The sequence below is a fragment of the Theobroma cacao genome, chromosome 7 (assembly GCF_053813885.1).
Source record: "Theobroma cacao isolate CCN51 chromosome 7, ASM5381388v1, whole genome shotgun sequence".
NCBI lineage: Eukaryota > Viridiplantae > Streptophyta > Magnoliopsida > Malvales > Malvaceae > Theobroma > Theobroma cacao.
Genome location: NC_142645.1, coordinates 1,609,738 through 1,628,902, shown reverse-complemented (window position 1 = coordinate 1,628,902; position 19,165 = coordinate 1,609,738). Strand labels below are relative to the sequence as shown.

Below are 19,165 nucleotides of genomic sequence, written 5' to 3'. Positions count from 1 at the left end.
AAAGGTTAAAAATTTAAAAATTAATATATTGAATTTAATCAATAATCAAAATATTGATAATAAAAAATATTTTTATATAATATGTAAATTAAGAAAAAAAGACTAATAATAGTTTTTTAGGACAGTTATGCTCAACTATATTTTCTAAACTCAAATATATCAATTAAAATTATATATTGAAAAAAATCCATTTCTTTAAGATTGAGTGTTAGACATTTTGATTTACATTATTTTTGTTCATGAAGTTGAAGCATTGGGACTTAATGACTCAAGTGTAAGAAAATTATTTGGACAATTTGCATATATTCTTTTAAAGAATTTATTAAATGTTTTCAATCTACTCATACTTTAATCAAACTTGAAAAAAAAATTAATGCATTCAATATTTAATTTCTTATTTTATTTCTATCTAAACTTATAATACTAAATATAAACCTATAATGCATAAAATATAAATAGTTAAATACTATATACAAGATTAATAATTTCTTCTTATATAATTAAGATTATTTAAAAACTCTATATTCAAGTAATTTCTTTTCAACTAAATATAAAACGTAAATCATATAAAAAAGATATACTCAAGATAATTTCTTATTACATAACCAGGATTAATTAAAAAAACCATACATTGATAAAATTTTAAATAACAATGTAACACTATAATTTATATTTGAGAATTATATAATAATTTATTAATTTTTAAAATTAAAATCATGAAAAATAAAATTCAAATAACAGAAAAAAGACGAACATGATAAGTAGAATATAAAACTCACATATAACATAACAAAAATAAAAAAATATATAACTAATGGTTCGTAGAAATTGAAAAAACAAATCTATAGAAATTTATAACATATGAGCAAATAGTATTAAATATAAATTAAAAAACAAAAAAATTTTAAAATTAAGTGAACCATGTGAGAGTTTTTATTCTTTATTTATATTAATTATTAAATAAAAAATTACTGAGGGGGCCATTAAAGCAAAGGGTAACAGATTCTTTGTTTCTTGTGTGTAATTAAAGCAAAGGGTGATGGGATTTCTTAGTTTAAGGGGAAAAGCATATGGAATGTAAAGGCATGAAACATGAGTCCTGTAGTTTACTGTGCTGATAAGAAAAGAAAAGGCCACCTCATCACTTTGCAACTTCAAGTTCTGGTTATGCTGATTCCCCCAGCCCCACTACTCCAATAGCAGTGGAATAACCTTTTTGTCCAATCCAAACTGTACTGAAGATACACTAGTCCTTCAGGTTTTTTAGACGGTTACATACTTAACATCAAGATTCTACTGCGGCCTACCCAAGCAACCAAAAAGGAGGAATAATGGAATATCATAATTTATGCGCTTTAACTTGTCAATCTGTGTATATATAGCTTAATAAGCAGGAAGGGTTACCAACCCACCTCAGAAAAATGCAGTCTTCTACTCTGCCTGTAATTGTCATATTGGCCTTGTTCTCTCTTCCCTATGCTGCTTTCGGTTCCAAGTCCTCCCATCTATGTAGTGATGACTTCTTACATCTCGAGGCCTACGTAGGGATGAATGAAAGACAGAGCACCAGCTGCAGGAAATTAACAACTTTACAGGCTCAATTTGCTTGGAACTTTTACAGAACTAGTCACAACCAAACGCAGGTCAACATTCTCATTGGCACAAAGATGATCACTGATGCAGGGTGGCTGGCCTGGGGGGTGAATCCTGATCTGCCTCAGATGGTTGGTACCAGAGCGATCATAGCCATCAAGCCGCCGAATGGAAGTAGTCCATTTGTTAACACCTACAATATCACTAAAGATACAAAGCTGTATTGTTCAATCCAGCCTTCAGATATAGGTTTGAGGGTTCAAAACAAGACAGCACAGCATATCACCGGGACTGGATTCTTCACAATATCTGCCACGTTAATTCTTCCTGAAAGTTACAACATTTCACGCTTGAATCATGTGTGGCAAGTTGGATATGTTGCAGAAGGCTTTGAGCCTATGGTGCATTCGAAAACTCTTCAGAATTTTGATAGCAGAGAGATTTTGGACTTGAATACTGGGCAATGTCAGAACATTGGACACAACAGGCGGCGTCTAAGAAAGGTAAGAAGATTCACAAGATTGCAAATGTGTTATTATCATTGTGTTTGCTACTAAGACATGCATCAAAAGTTTCTCTGAATTCTGTCGTAAGGTTCTTTTCTTTTTCATTCGTTTGTGAGCCTGCAATCTGAATGAAAAATTGCTAGTTGCTTCATCTGCAAGCTCCAAAAAGCCCTTCCGAATTATCTTTCATGCCTGTTAATGTTCATATATATTCCTGCAGTTAATTCAATTGAGATTTCAAACTCTGAAGCAAACTTGCATTGATTGATTCTTTTTCTTCTGCTGCTTGATAGATACATGGGATTCTGAACATCATAGGGTGGGGAACATTAATGCCTATTGGAGTTATCATTGCTAGGTACTTCAGGTTATACCCATTCAAACTGGAATCTTGGTGGTTTACCTTTCATTACTCTTGCCAAGCTCTTGGTTACATTCTTGGAAGCTTTGGCTGGGGACTTGGACTGCTCCTTGGACATGAGTCCAAATACTACACCTTCTATACACACAGGGTTCTAGGCATCTGCATTTTCGGATTTGCTACCTTGCAAGTAACCCAAGTACCACCTTGCTTTTTCATTTCACCACCCCCCACAAATGCACATGTTTTTTAGTACCTAATCTGATCAGTTTTTTCCTTTCAAAATTCTTGCAGATGTTAGCCTTTCGGTTAAAGCCAACCAAGGATGATGAATACAGAAAGCACTGGAATGTTTATCATCATTTTCTTGGCTATTCATTGCTTGTCATGATCCCAGTGAACATATACCAAGGGATACAGATTCTAAAACCTGATAACACAACCTGGAAATGGGCATACAATGGAATCCTTGTGCTCTTGGCTATGGTTGTTTTGGCTCTTGAGGTCTACACTTGGACTAAATTCTTGTACCAAAGAAAGGGGCAGGCACGCCAGAAAACCGGTCAGGGATCAGGAACTTCACCACAAGCAGATCAGACACAGCAGAAAACTGATAATAAGGGATCAGCAACTTCGCCACAAACAGATCAAGACACCTCAAAACAACCAATTTCAGGGAGTTAGAACAAGTGATTCAGTACTGTAACTGTCATTTCAATTCCTTTTTTTTGGGGTTTGCTTTCCATTTCATACTGTTCTTCATCTTTGGCCTTGGCTTGAAGAGTAGAAGTTTGTACTAATTTACATATGAATCCCCTTTGATTTTTGATTCACTGAAAGAAAGATCCTATAATCATTTAGTGTTTCAACTGTCGGCTTACAAAATTATATTCTTTACTTCTATAAATAATATATATATAATTTTTAATTTTTACGAAAATTAAGATAAAAATTTTGTTTTTGGATATTTTATATTAAAATTAAAAAAATTTTATAATATAAATATTTAATATTTTTATATAAGAAATAAATTTATAATTAAACAATCAAAAATTAAATTTTGATAAATGATGCTGCAATTCCCATTACAAAAAATCATGTATAAAATACTATTTATGGCAAGTTTTTGTACTTTTGAGAGAAAGGCAAATTTCAATCTTACCCTTTGAATATTTTTTAGACTTACATTTAATATAATATTTTGTGTTTCTTCTCGTTGAATTTTATTTTTTAAAAATATTTAAACACAAGAATATAAAATTTATATAATATTTTTTAATTACATATAAAAATACTTTATCATATAAAAATAAAATCACAATTTTTGAATAATTTAGACAGATGACATGATTTTAAAATCGGAACAAGAAAAAAGACACGAAATCGATATAATGTATTTGCATTCCTCATAGAAAATTTTTAATATAATCCGAAAATTCTTAATTTAATTCACATCCACCAATTTGAGCAATGTTTCTAATTTCTCTTGTCCATAATTAAAAGAAAAAGAAAAAGAAAATTTATATTTCTTTTTTCCCAATTTGCCCTTATAAAAGCCCTTAAAAATAAAAAAAATAAAAAAAAGAAAATTCAAACTGAAATTTAAAAAGAAAAAGCTAAGAAAACAAAAATGGCGGCTCCAGCTGTGGAGGGAGCAGCTGTGACGGCCCTCCGTTCGGTCCTACTCCGAGTCCGACACGCAGCGGAGCGCGCGGGAACGCGACCCGAACGGGTTCGGACCGTGGCCGTGTCGAAGACCAAACCCGACTCCCTCATCCGCCAAGTTTATGACGCCGGTCACCGCTGCTTCGGCGAGAATTACGTCCAAGAAATTGTCCAGAAAGCCCCTCAGGTTTCTCTCTGGATTTACTCGACAAAGAAAAGTTTTCATTTATTTATTTACTTATTTATTATTGTTTTAGCAGCTGCCTGAGGATATTGAGTGGCATTTCATTGGGCATTTACAGAGTAACAAGGCTAAAACGCTTCTCGGTATGGTAAATTTGCCAACTTTTGTTGAAGTAACTTTCTTTTTTTATTAGTTTAAGTGTAATTAATTTTGTAAGCTGTTTATTTTAGTGCTTCAATGTAAAATCCGGTTTTTTTAATTAAATATATTAAAAATCTTAATTTGAAATATATTTCTTGAAGTTTTGAAGGTAAATTTCCAATCTTTATGTAATTTATCTATATAGTTTAAGTGGAACTACTTCTGCAAGCTGGGTATTATGGTTGGGATTTATTTATAAAATTTTAATGTGGATGAGCATACCATTTTGAAAGATAATGATAATGCTTTGACTGCTTTGTTATCTGGTCTAAAACTATCAAAGTAGCTATGCCTAGTTCATTTATGTCTTATTATTTGATACACCCGGGGTCGAGGGATTTTTTCCCTTTTAAATTCATGGTGTGTCAATGAATATCAAGGAAAATCAAGGTCTCACATTTAGACAGGAAGCAGGGATCCCATTTCTACTTTTGTGTTTGACCGATTATTGTTGCACATGTTGCTCAAATGTGAATGTATGAACTAGAGATTATGTATTTATGTATGTGAGATTTGTCTAGGGGTTTAGGGGAGAGGAGCTAGTGTTCGTGTGCGAGTTGGATGTGCCTTGTGTATAATAAAACATTGTGATAACTAATCAGGACTCCTGCTTGTTAATTGTGTGGTGAAGCTCTTATTAGTGTTATTTCGTTTTAAGGATTATAATGACTTTTCTGGATTTTTTTTCCCTAAGTTTGTTGGTTCTGTAAATGCAGGTGGAGTGCCAAATCTAGCATTGTTTGAGGGTGTAGATAACGAGAAGGTAAAGACTTAGCCCTGTATCTGTGCTTAATATGTGAGGTATGAACTTATTTCTAAATTTTTTGTGTGTATAAGGGAAAGTGAGGTATTTGGTCTTGACAGGGCCGAGTTATGAACATGTTGTGTTTACTTCTGAAACATATCAGATTACCTTCACTTAGAAAAACAATGTCTTGCTGTGTCTTTGTAATTCACAGATTGCAAACCATCTTGACCGTGCAGTTTCAAACCTTGGGAGGAACCCTCTGAAGGTTTTCGTACAAGTAAATACAAGTGGAGAAGCATGTGAGTCAAGTGAATTCCTCTAATTTTAGATCTGAATCTTCAATTCGATGTGTTTGACCCTTTCAAGTGGTTTTTCGCTCATTCAGTTTACTATGTGTTTAACTGTCATGGTTAATCTTTCAAGATGGTAATATAGCTGAATGAAGCTCACCTGCGTACTGACAACCTGTTGGGATTATGCATGTCGCACATCCAGCAAAATGCATAATCCTTTTTAATGATTACAATCTTGTTTTCTGTATGTTAACCTCCTATAAAATTTGATAGACTAATCAGTTGATTCCCGTGATGCTGTTGCAGCAAAATCAGGGATAGATCCTTCAGGTTGTATTCAGCTTGCAGAATATGTTAAATTGCGCTGTCCAAATTTGGACTTTTCTGGCTTAATGACGATAGGGATGCCAGACTACACATCAACACCAGAGAACTTCAGGGTAATGGATTTTGGAGCTTTCAAAAGGAGGATGCAGGCTTTCTCCAATAAGATAACAATAGTATTTATTTTATCAAATAGTACTTATCCGATTGATGTCATTAAATGTCATAGACTAATTAGTATCATAGTTTTTCCCAGTATATATTACTCCATACATCTTTATGTTCTGTTAATGTTGGTTATTTTGGCACTCTAGAACCAGAATTATGCTTTCTTCTGTTCCTCGTTTGTATTTTTCCTTGTCAGATAAACATTATTGGGCATTATTTTATATCTTCTGATGAACAGACACTATCAAACTGTAGAGTTGAGGTTTGTAAAGCACTTGGAATGGCAGAGGATGAGTGTGAGCTGTCGATGGGCATGTCTGGTGACTTTGAGCAAGCGGTAAGGAATACATTAAGATTGGACCAAACAAACTTTCTTTGGTTTGGAAAATTGAATTCTTTCACTTTGGTTATGAAATTTGTATAAATATACTTTTCCATAAGCTTGTTGACGGAAGCCATTAACACTCATGTCATAGTTGCTGAGAAATCTTGTCCATGGAAATTGTGGAAACTGGTTTGAAATTAAGTGTCTGAATCTTTCATCGAGAGCAGAATAGAGAACTCTTTAGAAATGCTTGAATTATCATCTCTTTTTGTTTTTAGTAATACATTGAAGCATCAATATGTAAAATTTTCTTCTGGAAAAGTAATCGGTATGTGGATTATGCCACTTATGAATGTCACTCTGTGGTCCTTGCAGATTGAAATGGGCAGTACAAACGTGAGGGTTGGCTCGACCATCTTCGGACCACGGGACTATTCAAAAAAGCTGCCGAATTGATGCCATAGAGTTTGTTGCAGTTGCTTGAATAACCAATGTATACTTTGTGTAATCATTTAATTGACAAAATTTGCCAAATCCATGTAATTCTTCTCCTCTCATACTCTTGTTCTTGATTGTATTCTAGCTTCTGTACATATTGGCAAATATAATGGAGTATAACTTTATTGCCATTCTTATTCCTGTGGGGAATTGTAAAAGAAGTTATCAAGATTCATGATTCAAACTCTACTATTCTTTTAATGGTAATGCTTTGCTGCATCTTATTTAATAGAAAGAAGATAGTACCATCTTTTGAATGTTGTAAGGACTCAAATGACTATAATGTAAAATTTTCTGCTTTAAAATGTCATTTTGGAAGAGTTATGGGGAGTTTTTGGAATATGAGAAAATTATTTTTCTTTGTGAAAAAAAAAATTAAATCTACTTACATTTACGGTGATTTTAACTTATTTCACGTAAATTTGATATTTTTTTTCTAGAGCATTTTGTATTTTTTTATCTAATAAAATTATAAAAATACTTTTTAATTAATTTTAAATTAAAAATATTTTGATAATTTTATTTGATAAAATTAATAATTTATTTTAAAAAATAGAGAAAATAGAGAAAGAATTTCTTTGCCCAAGTCAACTCAAAAACCTCTGGCTTAACTCGGTACCCGCCTTCTCTTATCTTAAACCTCACTAGGACACTCTGTCAAAACCCAAATTTTTCTCAGAAATGACTTCACTTTCTCTCCAACCCAAGTTTTCTATCTATCCAAACAACCCAATTCTCCATTTCCAACCTCGAAACAATCCTCAAATAGTAGTCTTCGCCAGAAGAACAAAAATAAGGATAAAATGCTCTTCTATAGACCCACAACAACAACAAAACCAACAAAGAAGTTACTCCAAGAGGAAGAAAAGTGTGGCCGAAAGTGAGAAAGGAGTCGACCCAGTTGGGTTTTTGACAAAACTAGGAATTACCCACAAGGCCTTTGCTCAGTTTCTTCGTGAAAGGTATGGTTTTTAGTTGAAAAGAATTGATTTGAAAGTGAAAGAAAAAGAGTGGAGAGAAGTTGGAAAGCTAAGTTTTATTGCTTTTTTTTTAGTTTGGAAATAAAAGTTTTGACCAGTGAAGAAAAAAAAAAGGGACATTGTATGTTCTGTTTGGTTCACAAGAAAGTGAAGGAAAAAGAGTATGGTTTTTTAGCTGGAAAGAGTTGATGAGGAAAGAACTTGGAATGCTTGGGGTGTTTGTTTTCAATTAATAATCTCTTTTTAAGCTAAAACAAGTTATGCTTTTCTGTATAGTTTTGCTGTTTATGAATGTATAGTCTCTTACATGTTATTATTATTATTATTATTATTATTATTATTATTATCTTTTTAATCTGTTTTCTAGGCATAAATCGTTGAAGGATCTTAAAGCTGAAATCTTTACACGCCACCTCAATCTTCAGGAAATGGCGTCTGGATTTGAGATATTGGGTATGCATCGTCACAAGGAGCATAGGGTGGATTTTATGGACTGGGCTCCAGGTTTGGCCTAAGCTTAAATTCTTATCAAATTCAAACCCAAGTTTTTGGCTCAGCTTGTACCTTGATTTTACATTTACTTTGATCATATAAGCTTCTCAAAACGTTTATAATTCTAATCTAACTTTGCTGAAAGTCAATTTACTTGAATAAGTATATTACCTGATGGGACTCTTCATAGCTAGTTGCTGAATATATATGTTCCCAAGAATGTCTATCAATATAAGATAAAAGATATCTGTAAAGAAACCTACACACTATTTGTCTCTCAGCCAATTTCTGTATTGTTGGTAATTAATAAAAATTGAGCATGTTGGAAACAGGTGCCCGCTATTGTGCACTAGTTGCCGACTTCAACGGGTGGTCACCAACAGAGAATGCTGCAAGGGAGGGTCATTTTGGCCATGATGATTATGGATACTGGTTTATAATTATTGAAGATAAATTAAGGGAAGGAGAAGAACCAGATGGACTGTATTTTCAGCAATATAACTATATTGATGATTACGATAAAGGAGATAGTGGTGTTTCCATTGATGACGTTTTTAAGAAAGCAAATGATGAGTACTGGGAACCTGGAGAGGACCGCTTTATTAAGAACCGTTTTGAATTGCCAGCTAAGTTGTATGAGCGAATATTTGGCCCTAACGGACCTCAAACCATGGAGGAGTTTGAAGAAATACCAGATGCAGAAACCAGATATAAGGCATGGAAAGAACAGCATAAAGATGACCCACCTAGTAACTTACCTCCATTTGATGTAATTGATAACGGAAAAGAATATGATATTTTCAATATTGTGGCTGATCCTGCATGGCAAGAGAAATTCCGAGCTAAGAAGCCTCCCTTACCGTACTGGATAGAGACACGCAAAGGAAGGAAGGCGTGGTTGAAAAAGTACACTCCAGCTATTCCTCATGGAAGCAAGTACAGGGTGTATTTCAATACTCCTGACGGGCCCTTGGAACGGGTACCTGCTTGGGCTACTTTTGTACAACCAGGTAATTACCCCGCAGAGATGGCAGTCATTTTCTGCTTCATATTTATGCATCGTTTCCATTTGAGCAACAGCTCCAACTTCGTCTTGTTCACTTTTACATGTTTTTAGCCATTTGCATTTGTATTAGAAAGATTAATAAAAAATTGACTGGCAAAGCAACATCTAACAGTTCCAATGTGTTTCATCTGATCTCCATTGACTATGTTCAGATGCAGAGGGACAACAAGGTTATGCAATTCACTGGGAACCACCCCCTGAATGCATATACAAGTGGAAAAACATAGCCCCAAAAGTGCCAAAGTCTTTGCGCATTTACGAATGCCATGTTGGAATTGGTGGATCAGAGCCCAAAATATCTTCTTTCAATGATTTTACAGAGAAGGTGCCTCTCTAATTGTTGCATTGTTCATACATCTTAACTGCTGTAATTTGGCTGTCGTTTCTTCTGTTTTATTCTATGTTTTTCCACTGCAGGTTCTTCCTCACGTAAAGGAAGCTGGATATAATGCAATCCAGTTTTTTGGAATCGTTGAACATAAAGATTATTTCAGTGTTGGTTATAGAGTGAGTTAATCTTTCTTTTCTAATATTTGACATTTTTATTAATTTACATGTGAGGTTTCTAAGTTGTGGAAACCTGTATCCACTTTTTCATTTCAAATGTCAATAAATTGATTGCTGTAAACCTTTGAACTATAGACTCAGAATCTGTCTGTTTCATGCTTCTAGTATTATATGCAACTTGTTCCAGACTTTGATTGTCAATTATATTGTATGTTTAGATCAAAAGGAGGCAAAATGATGATTACAACATTGACAGTAAAAATTTAATGTCAGAAATAGATCAGTTGAACTTGCTACAAGCAATTGGAAGCTGAACCATGATCACAATGGGCTCTTCTTGTTTGTTTTAGTTTTATTGCTTGTGATTAGGTCACAAGAAATTACAAGATGGAGCAAGGTGTTTTCTATCTTACAAGCCCATCATGCTAAAAGATGCTTGTGATTGATGCTTACCATTTTCTACATATTCTGCCAGCTTAGTTGTGCTCATCTTTATTTTATAGTTATTTGATCTGGCATGTCTTTGGTGATGCAGGTCACTAACTTTTTTGCTGTTAGCAGCCGATATGGCACACCAGAGGAGTTCAAGTGTTTGGTTGATGAAGCACATGGTCACTATTTTTCAAAACTTCTCATTTCCACAGTTAACTTTGAAATTTTCAATTTTCTTTGCAAGTGAAAAGTTCCTTCTTTAGCATTAAAAGATAGCTACTCTAACTGCATCTAAGCTGCTGCATATCCATTACAATTATCTCAAGAGGATTATAATGCTAAAAAGTGTATTAAGACTGACACAAATTTAAATAATGTGTGGATTTAAGCATTTTTGTTGGGAGATTCCAAATGTCATAAGTTAAACTGGTAGAATAGAATTGAGTTTCTGAATAGTTCATAACTTACAGCTTGTTTGGAGAAAAAATAACATGTAGTTAGATACAGTGGATAACACTAGAATAAGGCCCTGTGTATAATAGAAATGCACATAGGCTAGGCATCATAGTCACAGAAGCTTTTTCTACACTATATCAAGAATGCATACTGTTTATATCAGCATATAATTATCTTTTTCCTCTTTGTGGTTCATTTTTTTTGGTCAATACACGTTTCAATTACCATCTTCCTACAGGACTAGGTCTGCTGGTCTTTTTAGACATAGTGCATTCCTACTCAGCTGCAGATGAGATGGTTGGACTATCACGTTTTGATGGATCAAATGATTGTTACTTTCATAGTGGTAAATGTTTTATTTTTCCTTTTTGAACAACTGATCTGTGTTTTGTATTTGACTCTTGATCTCCCTTATGTAATAGACTCGTGTGTATGGTGCTTGTCTGAGATATCTTGGCATTTGAGCCTGTGATGTTTGATAGGAGACACAATACTTGCAAACTTTGTTGTCTTTTTCATGCTTTATCCCTAGATAGTTCATCTAGTTGAGATAAAGGAGTTGTTCTATTGATGCAGAATCCCTACATTTGCTTTGTCATTTTTGTGCACTGATGGTATTGTGTTATGTTGAGGTTTCTATGCTGAAGTAGCTAGAACAAATATTCTTAGATATTTGACATTTCTATTGAGGTGATGGGATATTTTGTTAAGTTGAGGTTGCACATGATAACATGTTAATTATCACCTAGCATTTAATGGAAGTTGTAGATCAATTGTTCTATCAAATAACCAACAAAAGTCAATAACATAGGATTTATGAAAAATTCAAGCCACTTGTTGAGATAACTGTTCTTGCTGTTGCCTTTAGTCTATACAGGATAGCAGGGGACTTTACATGCTCATGTGCTGTATATTTAATGCATATAAGTGGAATATTTGGCCTTTTGTTTTGGCTGATATTTCTTAATGTTATTGTTGTTCTATTAAAAAATGTCATAAGAGGTCAAGTTGACTAACAAATAAATTGTTATATTTTGTACAGTATCTTTCCTTATTCCCAACTTTCTGCACTTGATTAGGTAAACGAGGACATCACAGACACTGGGGCACCCGAATGTTTAAATATGGCGATCTAGATGTATTGCATTTTCTCCTCTCAAATTTGAACTGGTACATGTGCAGAACATCTTTTTTCCATTTTTTCCTTTTCAGTTTTATGATTTGTAATGTAATCTTTTGGGAAGTAACTTATGTTCCCCTTTGGGAAGGCAATAATGGCAATGATGTTGAGATAATCCTTGAGCAGGTGGATTTCAGAGTATAAGATTGATGGTTTTCAGTTCCATTCACTTGCATCAATGCTGTATACACACAATGGCTTTGCTTCATTTACTGGTGACTTGGAGGAGTAAGGCATCTACTAAAATGTTTCCTTTTGTAGCAACCTCCTTTGAGAGGGAGAAAGTAGTTAGTTTCTTACTGTAGCATTTCCCTAATGCCTAATTTAATTGATTTTGTATCACATTAGACTAAGTAGCTTTGCTCTCAAATGAATATATTTTTAGTACATAAGATGAAGGATAAGCTAAACAACAGAACTACTGGACACATAACTCATCCCTTAAGAGGTGATACCCCAACGAAGGGGGTGGCAGCTCCACAATCCTAGTGATGCTAAATCAACAACATTATATATTTTTATTGTGGAAAATTATATTAAGCACCTAAAAGAGAAGGAATCTTAGTAAAACCATAGGTGGTCTAATACTGTTTTTTAAGTCAATATTTAATCTTTCATTCTGTAATCTTTTCCTTACTCTGGCAGGAATTATTTGAAAATAGTCATACTTTATTGCAGGTACTGCAATCAATACGTTGACAAAGATGCTTTAATGTACCTCATTTTGGCAAATGAGATACTGCATGCTCTTCATCCTAATATAATAACAATTGCTGAAGATGTAAGTCTTATTTTTGTGCTGTTCTTTTCTCGAGAAACCCAATACTTTTACTGCATTCTTTAACTATCTTTGGAAACCAAACTTCTTGTCTGAGCACTATTTGCATCTATCAACTTGTTTTTTTTTTTTTTTTTTTAAATTTAACATCTGGCTGTTCTGGGCTTACATTAAATGAAACTTTTGTTGGTACTGTTATTAACCTTGAGAACTTTTCCATATTGAGCTTTATTTTTTTCTTTTGTGGACTTAATAAAGTTCTGTCTGCTTTAATACTCAGGCAACGTTTTACCCTGGATTATGTGAACCAAATTCTCAGGGTGGACTGGGATTTGATTATTATGTCAATCTCTCTGCATCAGAGATGTGGTCGTCTTTGCTTGAGAGCACTCCTGACCATGAGTGGAGCATGAGCAAGGTTGTATTACATGATTGGTATAGATTGATTCAGCATTGAGTATTATGTTGTTATTGCCATTAATTCTCTTTTCTCTTTATTTTTAGTTGATGAGATATACAAGGCAGGGAGGGAATGCTTTTTTAATTCTTTCATAGCATAAATTTTTCCATCTATTATGCTGGCATTAATGCTAAGTGTTTTTATGATGCAGATAATTAGCACGTTGCTAGGCAATAGACATTATGCAGATAAAATGCTCATCTATGCCGAAAATCACAGCCAAGTACCCTTCTACTTTAATCTTTTGTCATATAGTGAAAGCTTTGTTTGAGATGGAATCAGACAAGAATTTTATTCACATCTAGAGTTATAAATACATTGGAATGATGATATCCTATGATTACTATCTTTTCTGTCAGTCCATATCTGGAGGGCAGTCATTGGCAGAGATATTATTGGGTCAAGGGAATGAACAAGCTCCTCACTCAGAGGAATTATTGCATAGAGGATCTTCACTAAACAAGGTATTCAACGTTTCTGCCTTTTTATATGTTAACTCTTTGCTACCAGGCTCTTTCTTTGTTGCTCTTTCATATTCATTTTATTATTTTGACAATTCTGTAGAGCAAAACCGTTTTTGTAATAATGTAAGACATATTGGTTAGATGCATCAAAGCATTATTCTTGAAGGGGTTTTGGCTAGTAAAAGCTGGAAAAAGTGCCTAAATCAGCTTACAACTTGGACTCTCATGACTTTTATGTGTTTTTCTAATGCATTCCAGAAAGTGCAATCTCTAGTAACAAACTTTGTGATTTTTTGTTAATTACTCATTAGTTTTCTTTCCCTTAAACCAGATGATCAAACTGATTACATTCACAGTTGGTGGCTGTGGTTATCTGAACTTTATGGGGAACGAATTTGGGCATCCAAAGGTGAGGGTGATTTTCTATTTGCTTATCTATGAAGACTTTGTTTCTTGTGATTAATGGTCTTTTGATGTACTAGAGGGTTGAGTTCCCAATGCCAAGCAACAAGTTCTCGTTTTCACTAGCTAACCGATGCTGGGATCTTCTAGAAAATGAAGGAGTATATCGTGATTTATTTTGCTTTGATAAGGTATCAATTCTATTACACTGCAGTACAGCCTTTTTATTGTCACACACATTTTCTAACCTCAGTTTTCTTTATGTTACTTGCTACTTAAGAATCTGAAAAAGTGCTAGAACTGTTAGGCATATGCATTAATTTGATGAGTCATCTCTTTACGGTTGTTCGGCATAGTAAATATATTGTCATTAATTGCTATGTTGTCCTTTTTGTTTATTGACCAAGAAATTATGGTCTAGCTTTGGCTTCAAAATTCTATAAAAAAAAAAAGCATTTAAAAATGCATTGGTTGCAGGATCTTACTTTTTCTGCCAACTTTTAGGACCTGATGAAGTTGGACGAAAATGAAAGGGTACTTTCAAGAGGTTTGCCCAACATTCACCATGTGAATGACACTAATATGGTATAGCACCAGTCTTCCCATTTGATATCTTAATCTCTCTCTCTCTCTGCATGCATGTATGCACATACAAGTGCTCATATTCCGCTCGGCTAGTTTGACAGATTAATACCATATGATTTTCTTATTAATTTTGTCGTTCCATTATATACAGGTAATATCCTACATACGAGGTCCTCTTCTCTTCATATTCAACTTTCATCCCACAACTTCTTATGAAAGATATTGTGTGGGTGTGGATGAAGCTGGAGAGTATCAGGTAAGTATATGTTTTTCTTTTTAAGTTGGTCAGTTATGAAATTTCTTGTTCATAAGTAGATTAATTTCTCTTCATCATCCGGGCATGGCCATAAGTACAGAAATGCAGGTTGTTCAATAAGGATGTTTCAGAAATCTAAACTAACGGACATAACTTCTTTCATTTGATTAAGATTAGAATCTGTTCATTTGGAGGAACTCCCGATCTAATGCAGCATGAAATGTTACAGTTTAGTAGCCTCCTACGCATTTATAATAGAGTTGAAATATTTAATGGCGATACAGGTCATACTGAACACTGATGAAAGAAAATATGGAGGTCAAGGGATCATAAAGGAGGAACAATATCTTCAACGAACCGTTAGCAGAAGGTAGTTATCAACTTCCCCTGAATATCTTGTCATATTTTGTGGTAAAAATTAACTTTAACTCCATTGCATTCTGGCTAGCATGTTTCTTTTGACTGCATCTATTGTCTGAAATTTCCAGGGTTGACGGTCTACGAAACTGCATAGAGGTTCCACTGCCTAGTAGGACTGCACAGGTTGGTAAACTTCGATGCAATTACTCTGTTGTTCTAATTGTTAGAATTCATAGGAACCTTCCCACCATGGTCTGTTGGTCACTCTTATGCTTGGCTACCTTGTAATTTACCCTGGCAATGCTGTCAACCTTTGCACAAGCGAAGATGCGAACTCTATTTAACAGAATTCTCGTTCAGCCAAATTTTCTAATGGTTGCTATATATCAGGTCAAGCTTTCCAGTTTTGAATCTTACTTTGCTTTTCGACTTGCAGGTGTATAAACTGAGTCGAATTTTAAGAATGTGAGGACATTTTGCACTCTCAAAGAAGCTTACTCAACAGCGTTTCAATGAACCAGAACTGGTTCCAACAGCAAAAGTTGCAGTTGAAGTTTATATGTTGGCAACCATTCCCAGAAACACATGGCTACTAACTACCTAGAAGCGTGATCATGTTGATCTGGAATGTAAGAAGAACTACCTTCGACGTCGTCGGAACAATCAAACTGAACAATCTGGGAACCTTACTTCAGCTGAAACATTTTCCATTTTTGTCCTAATGCTCCAATTCAACCAGCAATGGATTTGTTTGTATGTATATATACACATACACATGCATTGTTTAGTATCCTAGCTAAAATTGGTGAAGCGCTAGATTTTGCCTGCACACACACATGCATTGTTTAGTATCCTAGTTAAAATTGGTGAAGCACTAGATTTTGCCTGCACTTGTCTCACCATTTTCTATCCTTACAATTTGCATTTTTCTCTAAATTTAAGTGTAATTTAACAATTCGCGGCATATTGAAAGGTAGAATGATATCATATTAGGTATATCAACTAAGGTATTACGTCATTACGTTAGCTCGTCAAGTTATATGTTATGTAAGTGAAAAAAGTTAATTGATATTGGGTTTAAAAGAACTTTCCAATTATAGGAAGTTTCTTATTAATATTACATCAGCCTTCTTTCTCACTATTAAGGCAAGACAGCGACAAGAAGGGACAGAGCATATTCCTGGGAAAGCCACTTTCAACATTGGAAGTCTTTCTGCTTCTTCCCCGATGAACCAATTCTTCGGTCACGTCGACACCGTCACCCACCGTTACGCAAACTTGCATGCGCCGCCAATCTCCTACAACCACTTCACCACCACCTCCTCTTCCTCCTCGCCTTCTTCCGACATGGAAGCCTCAATCGCGGCCGTGGAGAGGATCCTCAACTACAGTTTTCGAAACAAACGCCTCCTCGAAGAAGCGTTGACTCACTCTTCTTACTCCGATTCGACGTCGTATCAACGACTCGAGTTCGTCGGCGACGCTGCGCTGGGGCTGGCCCTCACTAACCACGTCTTCTTGGCTTACCCGGAGCTTGACCCTGGGCTGCTTTCGTTGATCCGGGCAGCGAATATAAGTACCGAGAAACTCGCCCGCGTTGCCATCAAACACCGGCTTTTCCAGTTCGTACGGCACAATGCCACTAGTCTCGAGGATAAGGTAATTTCCCTTTTCTTTGCCTTAGCGTATATTCTGTTGAAAAGGAGAGAATTTGATTAGGAGTAAAGTAATCTTTCTAATGTACTTAATTCCCGTTAATATAATCTCGCCATTAGAGAATTTGGTAAAGATGTTTCTTTGTTCTATTAAATATGTGATCAGTGATTCTTTGAATTTGGTTTCATGAGTATAATTGGGTTCTTGTTATGTTATTGTATAGGTCAGGGAGTTTGCTAAGGTGGTTAGTCAAGAAGATGATCCAGTGTCATATGGTGGATCCATGAAAGCACCAAAGGTCCTAGCTGATATTGTAGAGTCTGTGGCAGCTGCTGTTTATGTTGACGTCAATTTTGATCTATCAAAACTGTGGGTGGTATGTACTTTACTGTTTTTGATTCGATCATCTCGTTCCTCGTTTAGGGGTTTGTGAAAGTTGAGGTTAAAGGAATTGTTAGGGTATGTATTGCAGATCATTAGAGGTTTATTGGAGCCTATAGTGACATTAGAGGATTTGCAGCAACAGCCCCAACCCGTGACGGTGTTGTTTGAGTTTTGCCAAAAGCAAGGGAAGCATGTTGATATAAAGCACTGGAAGAAAGGGTTGAGAAATGTTGCTAGTGTTTATGTCGATGGAAGTTTCGTTGCTTCTGGTTCTTCTGAGCAGAAGGACATTGCAAAGCTTAATGCAGCAAGGGGAGCCTTGCATAAGTTGTTGCAATCCATGCCTGTTGATGTAAATCCATTTGGAATCGGTGGGATTAACGGGTCTTTTGAGATTGATGGAGCAAAACAGAAGTTGCATGAGCTCTGTGGCAAGAAAAAGTGGCCTAAGCCTATTTATGAGTATGAACTTATACTTCCTTTTAAATCTATGAGAATTTTTTTTTGGGATAAACTCGCCTTAATGAATTGTTATCTCTAGCAGATCCTCATTTAGAGATCCCTTATATGCACTAGGGTGCATATGCAAGCAATATACAAATAGATGTTTAGAAGGCATTTGCAAAGCAAGATACAAGCAATTCTCGGTGGCCTGACAGTGTATCAAATATTAATCTTTCTCGATGTTGTAGTGCATCTTAGAGTAGTCCTTTGCTGGTTTTCTTTGAACATTAATGACTTCTTATGATCAGGCATGAGGCGACTTAAAAAGCCAGATAAGTGTGTCTGGTATCTTTGAAGGTTTTGGGTTGCAAGATAGAAATTCATGTAGGATACTCAGAGAAGTTGCCTGTATTGTAATTGTCACTATGCAATTGTGAATGACAATGTGAGGTTCGAAGTTCACATATTGTTTGCCATCTCTGATACATATGTTCATCCCATGCTTCGCTTTTGTTAAAATATTCTCACTTCTTGTCAATTTCTTCACTCTTTTTCCTTCCATGTTTCAAAAGGTCTAATCCTTTTTCGCTTTTGTTGCTTCAACTCTTAGACTCGAGAAAGATGAAGGTCGCCCGCATGAGAGGATATTTGTATCTTCAGTTAAAATTCCAACTGTAGATGGTGCACTATATATCACAGGGGATGAAAAGTCCAGAGTAAAAGAAGCAGAGAACTCTGCAGCTTCCTTCATGATTCGAGCCCTCCAAGAATCTGGCTATCTGTGATTGTGCCCTCTCCTCACTTCACCGCAATCTGTATCATATCTCTAATAACAGGTAAAATCTTGTTGTATGTTGTAGCATCCAACCATAAAGAAAAAGATTCAATCTTCAAATGTATCTGCATCTCTCTAGCTTAATTTGAAGCTCACCAAGATGTAGATGACTGTCAGGATAGATGGCTTTAGAAAGCCAACAATGATGATCTCTGCTTGTTTGCTGTAACTGGAAACACATTCCTTTGTAGAATCTCATGAACACAATCTTGTTTTTGTTCTTGATTAGATTGTCTTTGAGGATTAAGAATGATACCAGGTAATCCTCCAAGGTAGTGAGTGTCACCTTGATTTTCAAATTCTCTCTCCTGAAATCCCTCAAGGGATGATGATTCTTGTAATAATACAATCTTTCAAGTTCTCATGCATGCTTTATTTATTATTGTTAAGATGTTCGATAAATCCAGATTTTTCATTTCTTCTAACATGGAATCAGAGCTTCGGGTTTGATAGATCGAGATTCCCTCTTCTTTCTAACGATCATTGTAGACAGAAATCAACATAACCAGTTACAAGCACAAATTTAATGTTAATTTCTTCCATATTTTTCAGGTTGAATTCT

At 35.0% G+C, this 19,165-nt stretch overlaps 4 protein-coding genes across 8 annotated transcripts; all 4 read left to right on the top strand.

Moving 5' to 3' along the window:
* Window positions 1–1,420: 1,420 nt before the first annotated feature.
* Window positions 1,421–3,329, top strand: LOC18593460 (cytochrome b561 and DOMON domain-containing protein At4g12980-like). Of its 3 annotated transcripts, none has more exons than XM_007020687.3 (3): window positions 1,421–2,096; window positions 2,393–2,650; window positions 2,755–3,329. In XM_007020687.3, the coding sequence occupies exons 1-3, from the start codon at window positions 1,422–1,424 to the stop codon at window positions 3,142–3,144; spliced, it is 1,323 nt and encodes a 440-aa protein (XP_007020749.3). In that variant the 5' UTR covers window position 1,421; the 3' UTR covers window positions 3,145–3,329. The 3 variants fall into 3 exon arrangements, with proteins under 3 accessions (XP_007020749.3, XP_007020750.3, XP_017980071.2); XM_007020688.3 differs by having other exon boundaries at window positions 2,393–2,659; XM_018124582.2 differs by lacking the exon at window positions 2,393–2,650.
* Window positions 3,330–4,051: 722 nt separating this feature from the next.
* On the top strand, window positions 4,052–7,035 carry LOC18593459 (Putative pyridoxal phosphate-dependent enzyme, YBL036C type). Its single transcript, XM_018124071.2, has 7 exons — window positions 4,052–4,312; window positions 4,386–4,452; window positions 5,227–5,273; window positions 5,470–5,557; window positions 5,858–5,991; window positions 6,282–6,380; window positions 6,744–7,035. Exons 1-7 carry the CDS (start codon window positions 4,091–4,093, stop codon window positions 6,822–6,824), a joined length of 738 nt encoding a protein of 245 aa, XP_017979560.1. The 5' UTR covers window positions 4,052–4,090; the 3' UTR covers window positions 6,825–7,035.
* A 442-nt stretch (window positions 7,036–7,477) lies between these two features.
* EMB2729 (Alpha amylase family protein) lies at window positions 7,478–16,174 on the top strand. 2 transcript variants are annotated; one of them, XM_018124719.2, is made up of 20 exons: window positions 7,480–7,828; window positions 8,214–8,350; window positions 8,671–9,348; window positions 9,557–9,729; window positions 9,822–9,911; window positions 10,447–10,522; window positions 11,038–11,145; window positions 11,879–11,969; window positions 12,106–12,207; window positions 12,658–12,760; window positions 13,038–13,175; window positions 13,369–13,440; window positions 13,577–13,681; window positions 14,013–14,090; window positions 14,164–14,274; window positions 14,588–14,668; window positions 14,820–14,924; window positions 15,209–15,294; window positions 15,413–15,467; window positions 15,721–16,174. In XM_018124719.2, exons 1-20 carry the CDS (start codon window positions 7,548–7,550, stop codon window positions 15,751–15,753), a joined length of 2,703 nt encoding a protein of 900 aa, XP_017980208.2. In that variant the 5' UTR covers window positions 7,480–7,547; the 3' UTR covers window positions 15,754–16,174. The 2 variants fall into 2 exon arrangements, 1 of the variants encoding a protein (XP_017980208.2); XR_016027427.1 differs by lacking the exons at window positions 15,209–15,294; window positions 15,413–15,467; window positions 15,721–16,174 and having other exon boundaries at window positions 7,478–7,828; window positions 14,561–14,668; window positions 14,820–14,838.
* Window positions 16,175–16,357: 183 nt separating this feature from the next.
* LOC18593457 (ribonuclease 3-like protein 2) lies at window positions 16,358–18,971 on the top strand. 2 transcript variants are annotated; one of them, XR_016027428.1, is made up of 5 exons: window positions 16,358–16,943; window positions 17,164–17,316; window positions 17,413–17,786; window positions 17,869–18,218; window positions 18,379–18,507. XR_016027428.1 is itself a non-coding variant. In XM_007020681.3 (4 exons), exons 1-4 carry the CDS (start codon window positions 16,512–16,514, stop codon window positions 18,551–18,553), a joined length of 1,134 nt encoding a protein of 377 aa, XP_007020743.3. In that variant the 5' UTR covers window positions 16,358–16,511; the 3' UTR covers window positions 18,554–18,971. The 2 variants fall into 2 exon arrangements, 1 of the variants encoding a protein (XP_007020743.3); XM_007020681.3 differs by lacking the exon at window positions 17,869–18,218 and having other exon boundaries at window positions 18,379–18,971.
* Window positions 18,972–19,165: the final 194 nt, after the last annotated feature.

Coding starts and splice junctions, on each gene's coding strand:
- EMB2729 (XM_018124719.2), top strand. CDS start 7,548: ATGACTTCACTTTCTCTCCAACCCAAGTTTTCTATCTATCCAAACAAC. Junction 9,349..9,556: donor GGCTACTTTTGTACAACCAG/GTAATTACCCCG, acceptor GACTATGTTCAG/ATGCAGAGGGACAACAAGGT. Junction 14,275..14,587: donor ATTTATTTTGCTTTGATAAG/GTATCAATTCTA, acceptor GCCAACTTTTAG/GACCTGATGAAGTTGGACGA.
- LOC18593460 (XM_007020688.3), top strand. CDS start 1,422: ATGCAGTCTTCTACTCTGCCTGTAATTGTCATATTGGCCTTGTTCTCT. Junction 2,097..2,392: donor ACAGGCGGCGTCTAAGAAAG/GTAAGAAGATTC, acceptor GCTGCTTGATAG/ATACATGGGATTCTGAACAT. Junction 2,660..2,754: donor CTACCTTGCAAGTAACCCAA/GTACCACCTTGC, acceptor AAATTCTTGCAG/ATGTTAGCCTTTCGGTTAAA.
- LOC18593459 (XM_018124071.2), top strand. CDS start 4,091: ATGGCGGCTCCAGCTGTGGAGGGAGCAGCTGTGACGGCCCTCCGTTCG. Junction 4,453..5,226: donor CAAGGCTAAAACGCTTCTCG/GTATGGTAAATT, acceptor CTGTAAATGCAG/GTGGAGTGCCAAATCTAGCA. Junction 5,558..5,857: donor AAATACAAGTGGAGAAGCAT/GTGAGTCAAGTG, acceptor ATGCTGTTGCAG/CAAAATCAGGGATAGATCCT.
- LOC18593457 (XM_007020681.3), top strand. CDS start 16,512: ATGAACCAATTCTTCGGTCACGTCGACACCGTCACCCACCGTTACGCA. Junction 16,944..17,163: donor CCACTAGTCTCGAGGATAAG/GTAATTTCCCTT, acceptor GTTATTGTATAG/GTCAGGGAGTTTGCTAAGGT. Junction 17,787..18,378: donor TGGCCTAAGCCTATTTATGA/GTATGAACTTAT, acceptor TTCAACTCTTAG/ACTCGAGAAAGATGAAGGTC.